Source organism: Pavona decussata, unplaced genomic scaffold (genome assembly GCF_977016875.1).
Source record: "Pavona decussata unplaced genomic scaffold, jaPavDecu1.1 SCAFFOLD_53, whole genome shotgun sequence".
Lineage (NCBI taxonomy): Eukaryota > Metazoa > Cnidaria > Anthozoa > Scleractinia > Agariciidae > Pavona > Pavona decussata.
The window spans coordinates 3,507,233-3,520,589 of record NW_028145475.1 but is presented as its reverse complement, the minus strand read 5'-3'; the positions used below and the strand labels follow the sequence as shown (position 1 = coordinate 3,520,589).

At 37.7% G+C, this 13,357-nt stretch overlaps 1 protein-coding gene across 1 annotated transcript; it reads left to right on the top strand.

Annotated features, from left to right (window-relative positions):
* On the top strand, positions 1-12,600 carry LOC146480539 (NADPH-dependent quinone oxidoreductase VAT1-like). Its single transcript, XM_085109720.1, has 11 exons — positions 1-252; positions 3,098-3,227; positions 3,752-3,967; positions 5,137-5,208; positions 5,896-5,972; positions 6,743-6,846; positions 7,675-7,730; positions 8,009-8,194; positions 8,812-8,988; positions 10,763-10,894; positions 11,748-12,600. Exons 1-10 carry the CDS (start codon positions 26-28, stop codon positions 10,886-10,888), a joined length of 1,371 nt encoding a protein of 456 aa, XP_084965846.1. The 5' UTR covers positions 1-25; the 3' UTR covers positions 10,889-10,894; positions 11,748-12,600.
* Positions 12,601-13,357: the final 757 nt, after the last annotated feature.

The following is a 13,357-nucleotide window of genomic DNA, read 5'->3' as shown; positions in this document are numbered from 1 at the left end:
GGGAGCCCAAGAGAAACGTGCAAACATGGCTGACGAGGAGCGCAAGGAAGAGCAAGAAGCTAAAGTCGAGGAGGAGGCGAAAGGCAAGGAGAAAGCCGAGGAGAAACAGGAACAGCCTGAAAAGCAACCGGAGCAGGAAATGATCCGAAGTATAGTGCTCACCGGCTATGGTAGTTATAACAAACTACAAGTTCAAAAATTTGCCAAGCCTAAACCGATGAATGGACATGTTGTGGTTCGCGTACACGCGTGGTGAGTTTGCGACTTTTTGTGCACTTTTGACTGCCGATTTGGTTTCTTTTCTGTTACATGCTAAGAAGAGCAATTGAATTTATATGTGAATGCGTTTATTTCGATCCAACAAGGGTTGAAATCATTTGATAATAGCTGAAAACTTGCTAATTGTATATTGTATTTGTGGGAGGGGCTCTCGTGGACCAAGTCGTGCATAGAACTCGCTCATCCATGATATTTGACCTTGTATAAGCGAACTTTATTGTGCTACGATAAGCGATTCAAACCAATTTCAAATCGCTGTACGCATAGTGGCTATAACTAAACGCAATTTTATAATTTTGGTTTTAGTGAAACTCCATGCAGAGAAACATGGCTATAAAATCCCTTGACATATATCGGCGTTTGCTGAGGCCTGTAAATACGACATAAAAGACTTCAACTTATTATTATTACACTTCTTGTTTATCGCTACTTTCGTTTATTTTGTTTGAAGAATGATACGTAATGGCTGTTCATATTTGATTAATTTTGCCCTAATTTATCTGCAGGTATGTCAGATGCTTTTCACAAAATTATAAATATGTTCTCAAAGTATGTCATGATTACATATATTACTTGAAAAATAAATTATTGCGTTTGACCTTTTAACATCAAATAAAATTTGAGAAAAAATCAATGGAAAATACAATTTGATTTCATTGTTACTTCTGTGAAAGAGGATTTCAGTTTTTCAGGATTTGGAAATATAAATGTTTAAAGTATGAATGGAATATGGGATTTAAAAGATCAAGTTTCACTTTCAAGAATTAGAAACCAAGATTCTAGTGAGACATATTATTAATATGTGCATTTTAATACAAGCTACTCAATGAAATTCTGAGCAAACAGGAAGTTCAAAATTTCAACTTGAAACTTGTTTATTCCTTTCTGTAATTTGCTTTTGTTGTGTGCCATTTTCATACAGCACTAGAACACTCGAACAAGACAAAATAGTTATTCATAAAGCATTCTAATATGCCCCCTTCAATGGCACATGAAAACAATTATGACACTTGACTTGCAGTATGCCCATACTTCAATAGATATAATTTATACATGTTCCCCTTTTTAGTAATGAATGTTTAATGAAAAAGATAAAGACTGAAAAAAAAATTGTAAAGCATGACTGGGAACACTTGATAGAGCTGATTGCTTATTAAATAGAGGGCATTTCAGCGGTCACAATAATTATTTTTTATTTTCTGACTCTGATAAATGACCAGTTTACAGTTTACTTGTTAAATTCACAAAATGACTGGCTCCCAGTTGGCTTGATCAGCTCATTGGTAGAACACTGCACTGGTATCGCGAGGTCATGGGTTCGAATCCCATTCAAGCCTGAATTTTTTCAGGCTTTTCTTTCTGCAACTGCTTAAGTTGCGTACATAACTGCAATGACCATGAACTTATTTTTTCAAACAATGAGTGTTTGTCAACATGAAGTTACTAAAAAATTTTTCCAAGTAACCCAACATGGTTAGTAAGAATTTTCATTATTATTATAAATAACAAGAAAAATTAAAAGTAACATTATTCGATGTTTCGATGTATCCAACATCATTACCAAAAGCGTTCAATCTAGAAATTAGTCAAAGTGGGTCACATGGCATTTTAAAATGGGTCATTTCAAAAATAGTCTGGGTCAAACTATGATATTGAAACTTTGAACAACTGACATTATCAAAACTATCACCAGTATATTATAGTATTTATGCTTTTCACAGTTTTGATTCCTTTTTAAGCTTGAGGCGGTTGGCTCTTAAAGTTCTCGAACTGACTTCTCCAGCTTCACCATCCTTATCCAGCTCATCTTCATGCTTTTCATGTTCAACTGCCATTCTCTTTTGCGTAAAAAGTGAACTTAGCTTTTGTTGTCGTTTCATGATGAAACAAAAACAAAAGAACAAAGTCAACAAACCAAGCGTTAATCGATCTGCAAAGCAACATATACAGAACGTCGAAATGTATGCTCCAGTCTCTTCGAAATTGCATGGAATGCTTGACAGAAAAGCTACTTGTAAGGTAGTCTGAAATGCCAGTCATTTCATGCGCTCATTTCAGGCTAGTAAGCACACCTTTTTTTTAAAATTTACTTTAATGTCACTGTTCCGTTTAGAGTATCCAAACACACAAGCTTTAATGAAACGTAGAGTAATAAACTAAAGTAAGGACCACTACACATGTTTGGCATGAATTTGGGGGACACCGCTGGGCGATTGGCGTGACCAGCAACTTCTATTGCGTGACTATTTTAAGGCATCACTTCTCTGGCCCTTCCAGCTGCACCTAGGCTAACAACAACAAAACACAACAACGCACTGCAACAGCAGCACAGCTAGTCCAGCAGTGCCACACCAATAAGAGTATTGGCAGGTCCCAAAACTAGAGCACTACGAGCTGCCATCTAGGCCAGCAACGCGCAAACCTAATTAACTGAATGACCTATCATATTGCCTCAACTATCCCACCAGCGCTGCTGGGTCGGACCGGAGTATTGGCAGGTCAATATTACCAAAAGTCATTGAAATGAACTAGAGAACTTAGCTTGGGGAAGTCGCTACGCGGACTTAATTGAAGTACAAACGCTGATAGGCATCCCCAAGTTTATTTGTTATATCACATTTTTACGGCGTAACAGTGGATAAAACCATGTCGTAACCAAGTGTGACTTCGAATTACTAAGCTTCAAAACAAAAAGCAGTAGTATACTGACAACATTTCATATCTGGCCATTGACTGTATTTCATTTAAAAATAATATTGAACAACAAATGATTCTCACCATTTATGATACACATAGTATTTTCCTTTTTTGAACATAGTGGCCTCAATTTTGCGGACATAATGCAAAGACAAGGACTCTATCCAGCTCCAAAAAAGCCGCCTTTTGTACCTGGGTTGGAATTTGCTGGGACAGTAGAGGAAATTGGTGAAGATGTCACTGGTGTGGAGGTTAGTTGTAGAGTAACATAAGTAAACACAGAAAATTGCTTGACTGTGCAGCACCCTTTTAAGAAACTTGTTTTACAGCCACTCTGCTCAATCCTTGTTTTGTATAGACCTATGGAACACTTATAATTGGCGAGGACATCGGCATTGCTGGAACTTCAACACTAAGAAAGGGGCGAAAAACACTATTATACATTATGTTGAGAATCAAGGAAATACCGTAGCTATAATTGAAGGGCTGAGAGCATAACCGACGCAAAAGACTTTTCAGATCATTTTTTATTGTTTTAGCTCAGATTCAGCAGAATTTTGACATGTGGCCTAGAATTCCTCACATGCAAAAACTCTGGTGAATGTGAGCTAAAACAAATCAAAGTGATCCGAAAAGTCATTTGGGTCTGTTATGCTCTCAGAATTACTAAAATACATGCATTGCAAAAAAAGTGGCCCAAAATAACCTCCCTTTTCCTGTCCTTGTTCATTTCAAACATTGATACCCAACACTTTTGTTATTGTTATACTGATAGGTTGGTGCACGTGTAGCAGGCTTGACGCTCCATGGTTCCTGGTCTGAATACATAATAGCACCTGCCGTCAATTGTTTTCCCATTCCAGAAGACATGAGTTTTGACGATGCAGCTGCTCTTCCCATTAACTACCTGACAGCTTATTTCATGCTCTTTCACTGTGCGAATGTGGCTCGCAGGAAAAGTATCCTTATTCACATGGCAGCTGGTGGAGTGGTAAGATTTAAAATGAATATTTGAGAAGTATTAAGCATAATGCAAAGTTAAAGTGGAGTAGTGGTGAGAGCACTCACCTCCAGCCAGCAAGGCCAGCGTTTTGATTCCCTGACTTGGTGTTAAGTTGGCTGTTAGTTCTCACCCTAAAGCTCATAGATGTTTTCTCTGGGTACTCCAGTTTACTTATCTCTCAAAACCAACATTGCAATGTGCAGTTCCAGAAAAAATCCATACCCACCCCATCGAAGGTCATCGGAAATTCCTTGGGGAAAGGGGGTCTTAAAACAACAACAACATTTCCAAATTTGTCAGTCACAGGACTATAACAGTGCAACATGCCTTACTGTGACAACCCAACAAACATTTTTCCAAGTTAATAGGCAATCAGAGTGTACAAGTTTGATTGACAAAGATGCTGCCTTTCAAATGATCAAATGAAAACATCTTGTGTGTATTTTATATAAACAAAAGCTAACTAAAGGTACAGGTGAGAGTACACAGTAAAACCTTGCCCTCTTGAAATATACCAATTTTATTATTTTAGATGTATCCGATGTTGTGAATCAAAATACAGTAGTTATACGAATTACCCGCTGATGTTGAGGAGTCGCCCTCGGCTATGACAATTTTCGTCTATTTGATTGCTAACATTGGACATCTCTGAAGGAATTCCTTTATAGTTGGTGAAAAAAAATATTCGCAGATATTTAGACAAGGAGAACATGTTGAAGCATTTGACAGCTTCCAAAGAATATTAAAGAAGTCTATGCCACAAAGTGAGAGAATCAAGTTGACAATGAAAATTTGCATTTGAAGCATATGGTTGGAACTTGAAGTGCTTTCTTGGAACTGTTATGTAGTGTTCCCCAAAGAGATGGCAGGAGTTGATTTGGTTGAAAAGTGGATATTGCCTTCTACTCAAACACCAAGTTTCTTGAAATACATGATAACCAGTCTCTGTGACAAAAGTATAGCTAAGAATTTATTTGGAACAATTTCAATTTCAGTGCCAAAAAAACTCCTACTAGTCTTGCATACAACCCCTCAATTTTAGCATTCAATGGCTTATTAACCCTGCCTTAACTGAATGTACCATTTTATTTCAGTAATGTTTTATAATAATTATAAACTTTTAAATTTGTAATCTTCCTGCAAAAACTGTCTTGTAGGGTGTTGCAGCTACTCAGCTTTGTAAGACAGTTGAGGGACTTACAATGTTTGGTACTGCTTCAGCATCAAAGGTATGCTATTAAAAAACTCCAGTAAGTGATTTGTTCAAAACTTTTACCAAAATTTGTGGTATGTCGCAGTGATTTGACACTTAGGAATGCTGGTAACACACAGAATAGATTCATTTTACGTTAGCAGGGTTTAATCTGTCAAAAGGCTCCCAAGTGGGTATACGGTGAAGACAAAAAAAAAAACACCATGCTAACGCCAACACACGCTATGACTCTGTTGTCCACACAGACAACAGAAACTCCTGCTCCCAGTCATTAACTAAGTTTAATTGCATTTAACTCCATTAAAATTTACGTTGGTGCTTCAAGTGCACAAACTTGTGCCCAAGGATAACTACTTATTTTCTGAAATAAAGTATTCGAGAACATCACTGAAATAAGATTGATATGACCCGCTGCTCTATACTTTGAAATTTGTAGCCTCTTACTGTCTCAATTGCCTTTCTCTTCTTCGTTTGTTACTGTGTTTGTATTCTGCACTTTCTTTAGTTGCTTCTGAATAGACTGAACAAAGAAGTTCAAATTATAGCTTTTTCGGGACTCCCTTTTTTGGGCCCCCTTTGTAAAAGGGCCCGCTAAAATTACAGAAGGGGGCCCACTAGGCCCTCATTGGCCAATTTCGAGAATCAATCTTGCATTCTAGTCATTTATTAATAAGTATAATTTTAACTGTATTTCCTGTTCCAGCATGAGACCATTGTTGCCAACGGAATAACCCATGCCATTGACTACCGAACTATGGACTATGTTCAAGCTGTAAAGAAGTAGGGTCACTTTAAGTTCAGTTCTTTATTTAATTACAAATTCTTATTTTATGCATACATTGTGGTAAAAGAAAACAAGACAAAATGGAAAAGAGAGACAGACAGAAAGAGAGACAGACAGACAGAGAGTTTTACATTTGTATACATTAGGTTCATGGCAGGGTTGGTTAGAATGAGAAATTATGAAGAATTGTTAGATATGATACTTTTCCTGCCGACGATATGACTTTAGAGATAATCTTGTGATTCGTCTTCGAGAATACTCAGCAGTATCTTTTGAATTTTTCAAAATTCTTTGCCTCAAGCTCACTTAGCAGTTTAATAATTATAATTATTGTCAGTTTGATTTTTTTTAATTACCAAACTCGATCAAATTTAATCAATAATATTATATTGATCAATTGTTTGTTTTTTTAATTAGCATTTACTACATATTTCATTATCAAGCTTGAACATTATCATCATGATACTTTGTTGTTTACCACCGCACACCTGAAAGCTTTGACATTGCTGATCCTAGCTGTACTTTGTAGACAGGACAGATATTACTGTTGAACCTATAGTAATGGTATGTAGCTTGCTGCATGTGCAAGTATAGCTCAGTGGTTGGAGCATGTGACCGATGTACAAAAATGGATGCTGGGTTCGATTCCTGTCAGGGACCGAGGGGGCGACATAATTACATCCTCCAAATTATATTTAATTTAGTTTGATCTATGAACATTTCGATGTGATCTAACCTATTAATACTTGAAGTTATGCTGTTGTAGGGTTTGCCCAGAAGGCGTAGATGTTGTTCTTGATCCCCTTGGAGGTGCTGAAGCAAAGAAGGGATACAATCTTTTGAAACCCTTTGGAATCATTGTCAACTTTGGTAGGTCTTAAAAGTAGCAGTCAGCATAAAGACAGTTGATGTATGTAACAGGAATAAAGTCAATTGAAGTTTCAAGGTCAAAAATAGAGTTTAAAATGAATAAAATAATATTTATTAGTATAACAAGCAGCATTCCAACGCGCCAATAGCTGATTTAAATAAATACTATGAATTGAATCACTTATTATAAGGGTTAGGCAGCATAATGTTCCAGAGACTGAGAAAAATAATAATATAAGCTTGAACCTTAACTGGAAAAGATGCGGTCATGACAAATAACATTGTCATTGGAAAACCTGATCATCAGCATTCATTTTCACATATGATCTCATCCACAGAGTGATCAATTGTAACCCTGTACAGCATCAGTGTGATTTTATTGTTAGTGTTATAAAATTGTTAAAGCTCTCTGTCAGTTGTTGACATGGCATGATGAGAAGAAGTTTACATGAAGAAGTTTCTTAACCCCTTATGTCTCTCTCATGTTCAGTCTTGCCAATTACCTGCAGGTACTCAACACTAAAAGGGAAGTGTTGGTATTGAATCCTAAGGCGAAGTGGTTTAGCTACATGTACATGTAACCATGACAGTGATGACACCTGGTAGAGTTGAAATCAAGTGAATAAAAGGAAACATTAAAATTCAGTGGCATGACATCTTGAACTTTCAATGGGGGACACTATAGTATTATCAGGGAAACTTCATTCTGTTTGTATTTGTGAGGAGCTATTAGCCGGTTTCTTTGGAATTCAAGAGCTGCTTCTTCATCATCTTCAATTTGCCGTTGAAATTCTGATCTGAATTCACATGCTGTTTCTTTCCTGGCAGGATATGCAAGTTTGATTTCTGAATCAAAGCCTGGGTTGTTTTCTTCAGCCAAGAATGTAAGTACTCAATGCTTTTATTTTTTATGTACACAACATTCACAGGAACCCCAATGGCCCATACTGACCAATTTTTTGCTGAAACCTGGTCATACACTCGAGTGAACTTTTTACAAATCCTCCCATGTGATATTAATTCAACACTAATTCTTTTTATAAATGGACACAGACCTGGAATAACCAAATATTGCTCCATCAAAATAATATTATTACCTCTTATTCTTCCTCCCTTTCTCTTAGGAATGTTAATATTAATTTTGTTATGTTTTTGTTGGCAGTGGTTTCAAGGGGTAACATTCAACCCAATGCAGCTGTTGAAGGACTCCAAGACTGTGTGTGGATTTGACTTGAAGCAGATTCGACACCACCCTGACATGAAGAAGGAAGCCATGGAACATTTGTTCCAGTTGTACTCTGAAGGCAAGATCAAACCTGTCATTGATCAAGTATATGCATTTGAAGAGGTTAGTTTTACTTTGACAAGGCAAACAAATTTGTTGGCTTGTAAATTACAGTAAAGGAGGCACAGGTTTTAATGTTTTCAGGTTGTGATTCTCCTTGCTGTTTTCTGTGTATTCCTTAAGGACAGTGCCTACTTTTGTTACTGCGCATACGTTCTGCGCATCTGGAGATACTCATGTTTCCTTTGGGTGGTGCCTACTAATACAGGGATATTTTTGCGCGGTTAAAAACTATTTGGAGAAACTCTTTTTGGATTTCAATAGCCCTTGCTAAGATTTGCTTTTCCCGCATAGTAATAAACCGCACAAAAATACTTCAGTATTAGTAGGCACCATCCTCAAGGCCTGTTTATATGTGCGATTTTTGTGCAATTTTTGTTGCACTTTTTTTTATTGCATTAATTTTTACTTTGCCATGCTTAAATTGCAGTTTTGAATATAAGTCTGTGTAGACTTAAAGCAAATTTTCTGCCCAACTTGTTGCTGGGATATTGCAACTTGAGTTTCAAACGTATTTGAAACTTGATACAAATCTGCAGTTTTCCAGAAAATGCAGATAGTGATAAGCTGCAATTACCTACCACCACTTTGGAACTGACTAGTTACGTTTTACCCAACAGGTGGGCAAGGCCATGCGAAAAATGCATGAACGAAAAAATGTTGGCAAAATTATCTTGTCACCCATGAAGGAACCAGAACCTGAGCCTGAGCTGACACCACCAGCAGCGGCAGCCGCACCAGCAGCAGCAGCAGCTCCAGAGGCAGAAGCAGCAGCAACTGAGGCTCCTAAAGAAGAGGTGTGTTATTAACCCTTCTAGTGTCAATATCAACATGTATATTCTCCTCACTGTCCTCCATATATTTCTTATGCTACTAGTTGGGAGAATTTGTGTAAAAATCAAGGCATTTCATCAGTGGTGATCATTTCCTTTATTCTCCTGACTTAAATGTGTAATCAAGCAGTGACATTGTAAGGAGAAATTAGATGTTGGTTGCCTGACACCACTGGGGCTTAAAGGGTTAAAAGAAAAGCTATTTAGTAGGCTACACAGTGATGTAGCTGAGACAAACCTCAGCAGGCTTATTAATAAACCTGGCCAGCTCCATTGAAAATCTTAAGGTGGCTTACTACAGTTTTTCCGAGACTTAGTAGCGCGCGCTATGATAGCCTGCCACACGTCAGTAAAAATGACGCAAGTAACCTCAAGAAGTAACAAAAACCACTTCAGCACTTGAAAGGCGTCAAATCTCTTTGGTATATGTAACGATAGTTTCAAAACTCAGAACATGTATTCAAGCCTAGGGCCAAAAAAGTATGGCAAAAAAGTTTGATAAACATTCGGTAAAAGAGCTCTAATTTACGGTACCTTTCTCGCACGCAATACATGGCGTTACATGAGCGCGCGCTTAAATAAAGGGCATGCGCAATTCAATTCTCGTCCGAGGTTGTAAAAACCTGTCTTTGATCGAGGATTGCTCGAAAACTTACCGTACAACTTATGATGAAATTTTCACGGTTGATTTGTTCGGGTGAATCACGTTTGGAGCCAAAATTTTTGAAAAATCTGCAAGACAGATTTTGAGCTATTTTTGATTTCACATTCTCTTAGTTTGCACAAAAACTGTCTTACAGATTTTTATTTTACTTTGCATGAATGTTAAATCAGACCCAATTTCTTATTCCTGAAATTTTCAGGTGGGGTCATACGGGTAGAATTTGAGAAAAACGTGACTTAACCTACTAGTGCCCAGTCTCTCATTGGATACTCGGTCGCTCATTTTGGCTATTTGTTGACGTTTAATTGTTCAAATTTCGCCTAGAATCGTAAAAGACTTAAACAAACAGTAAATAGTGAAGGGAAAAACAGCTTGGAACCTTTTTTAAAAGAGTTAAAAGTTGTGCCCTTATACTCCATTAAAACTGTAGTAAGCCACCTTAAGGCCAATTTAGACGGTAGCACTTTTGCTTACGACTGTCAAATGAGATTTCTAGAGCGTGCGCTGCTCGCTTCATGCAAAAAGTCGCACACAACTCTCGTCATTCAACATTGCCTATACCTACAATTGTCGTAGGATTTTAATAGAAATCCCACATCCTACGACATTTTTTGTGACGTACACGACAGTCGTAAGTGAGTTGTGGGTTTGATTTTCATGAAACAGTTCATGTCGAAGGCCTGTCATAAGCTTGTCGCATGCGACAAAGTCGTACAATTAGCCTCTGAGTAGACTGCTTGTGTTCTGTTCAAATTTTAGCCGGTGATAAGATCTCTTTCAGACAGTAGAATTCGCCAGTAGCCCACTCTTCGCAACATCCCTGTTTAAACATTTAAGGCTGTCCTCTGGGCATCTTTTAACTTTGATAGTATCTTTTAGTTTTATTTTCATGATTATTAGCTCCAGCCTAGCCTCATTAGCATATCCTAAATTCAATATAATCATACAATGTGTACTCTAAAATAAGGTTGGATGAAAAGGAATGTGGTCTGGTTAGGTCTGGAAACATGTTCACCTCTGCCACCCATGGTATGGCTTGTTTTAAAAGTTTGTTTTGTTTGTAAATTTTTGTAGGAAGGAGAGGTTAAAACGGAGGAGAAGAAGGAAGCAGAAAAAGCAGAAGATGAGAAAGAACCAGAAGGAGAAAAGAAAGAGGAAGCTAAACCTGAAGAAGGCAAAACAGAGGAAGCTGCTTCTTAAATACCAGTACGTGAATAACTGCTACTATGACAGGTTTAATTTGTAGGAATTGTCTTATAATAATAATGATAATAATAATGATAATGATAATGATAATGATAATGATAATGATAATGATAATGATAATGATAATGATACACAAGTTATGTATATAATTCATGAAAACAAAAATGAACTCTTCAATAATAATTTTTTTTCCACTAAATAATCAGTGGGCTATACCTACGCGCCCCATCGTACTATTTTATTTGTAAATAGCATATGGACGTTTTTTGCTGCTATAATAATAATAATAGTAATAATAATAATAATAATAATAATAATAATAATGGAATTTCAGTGGATCCCACAGAGTGGCTCTTCTATCCACTGTTTCCAGGTCATTGGAATTTGGAAAAGTTGGATTTTGTGGAGGGAGGAAAACCGGAGTACCCGGAGAAAATTCCTTAGAGCAGGGACGAAAACAAACAACAAACTCAACCCACATATGACGTCAAGACCGGGAATAGAACCCAGGCCACCCTGGTGGGAGACGAGTGCTCTCACCACTGCGCCGTCCATGCTCCCTCTTAGGAGGGCCCAGTAGATTTTAACAGGGGGTGCCTCCTAATCAATACAGAGATATTTTTGTCAGAAAAGCAGCTCTTAGCAGTGGAATCCAAATACAAAATTGGGGGTTACCATGCATTTTTCAGAGATAATATTATTATTATTAAGCAACAAAAAAGGTCTAAAATACATAAATGTTAGACAACAGCCTTGGAAAAGACAACCGTTTTGTATTCCTCCTTAGGGGACAAAAGAAAGTTGTTTTAATGAGGCTAGGGTTGTTCTAACCATCAGTTATTTCTCTTTGCAGATGACTGAACTTGTTCAAAAAAAAATATTGCCGAATTCTTGCTGCATATGGAGAGTATTATAAGCTTGATACTTTTAGCCTTTTAAAACAAATATCCACAGTTAGTAGCTGAAACGTTTATGTTATGTAAAGTTTATTTAGTTAGGTTGTTTACTATAACCTGCATATGCAGTTCTACATAATTTTAAAGTCTTTTTTTTTTTTTACCCCCACCCCACCCCTGATAAATTAATACAAAGGGGTGGGGTGAAGAAACACCATAGAAATGAGGTTATGTGTAGTGCGCATGCCTTAGCAGTTTATATCAAATGTCTTTAAGTTTAAAATTCTATTAATGGATCATTAACTTTGGAGAGGTGGGCTGTTTTACCATCATTTCGGAAAGAGTATCTGGTTGGTACTTTAGTGGCAGTCCAGCAATTAACGGTCATCAAAAGGGGGGCAATCTGCCTTTTTTGCCCTTTTTTTTTGGGGGGGGGGGAGGGGGTCTTTAAGCAATGCATGGTCTTCCAGAATTGCTTCTCCTGAAAGTCCAATGTAAATTAAATTCACAGAGCCAAGAGCAGCAAATATAACGAGAATTTCAAATTTTTTAAACAACAATGTAAGCCCAGAAAAGCAAGTTTGGTATGCAGGTTTGCACAGGCAGGTTACTGGCTGTTTGGTGTTCACTCCAGATCTAAACAGTTTGGCGACCAAATATGCACTTTTCCTCCAGTCAGGGATTTCTGATTGTTTATAGGGGAGGAACGGCAGGGGTGGCTGAATTTTATTTAACCAAAATTACACAGTACATTGTCCCTGCCTTCAGCAATTCCTTTGTAGGGGATGACTCCCCCCCGCCCCCGCCCCCACCCCAAAAAACAAAAAAAAATTGTTTTATTGACCACCGCTCGATTTGACTTTTAAGTTTAGGTGACACCCCCACCCCCCCCCTCCCCACCCTCGCCTTCAAAGCCAGTTATTGTTGCATTGTTCCCCTCCCCTCCCTTAAATTCTACCAGCCCACCCTATTAAGGTTCCCTTAAAAATTATGTATCAAGTTAGGGGTTGATGAAGTCTCCGGGTAGCTGGGCTTGAATCGTACTTCTTTGCTTGATTTTAATTGATAAATTTAATATCACCAGAAATTTAACAATAATTGAAAAAGTTCATCGCCGGCGAGTCTTAAAAATATCGCTTGGCACAATTCGTTCTCCGCGTGAGAAGTAGAGAAAAACCACCAATCAATTTGCGGCGTGAGCGCATTTCACAAATAAGAGATATATTCAGATATTTTTTATATCGGCTGTTAGCGAAGAAAATAAAAAAAAAAAGAATTGAGTAAAAGTATTCAGTGTCAGTTGAACTGGGTTGGGGCTGCGTTCAGCTTGTCCAGACGTCTACTTGGCGAGGCGCCAACGTATTTCATGGAAAAAAGCGGGAAAACAGGGGCGCGTGGCTTGATGGGAAGAACGCGAAATGCGACAGTCCCACAACACCGTGGGGCCAGATACACGAAGCCTTAATCCTGGGACAGATAACAAAATAGCGTTGCTAGTGAACATTTGTATTCTGGATATCTATAACCAGTTTCCATAAGCTTGGTTGTGCTGTCATTGCAAATTTTT

Bases quoted from the DNA above. Each gene is read 5' to 3' on its own strand.
- LOC146480539 (XM_085109720.1), top strand. From the start codon at position 26: ATGGCTGACGAGGAGCGCAAGGAAGAGCAAGAAGCTAAAGTCGAGGAG. The intron at 3,968-5,136 runs GTAAGATTTAAA...ACTGTCTTGTAG, and splicing joins ACATGGCAGCTGGTGGAGTG to GGTGTTGCAGCTACTCAGCT. The intron at 7,731-8,008 runs GTAAGTACTCAA...TTTTGTTGGCAG, and splicing joins TGTTTTCTTCAGCCAAGAAT to TGGTTTCAAGGGGTAACATT.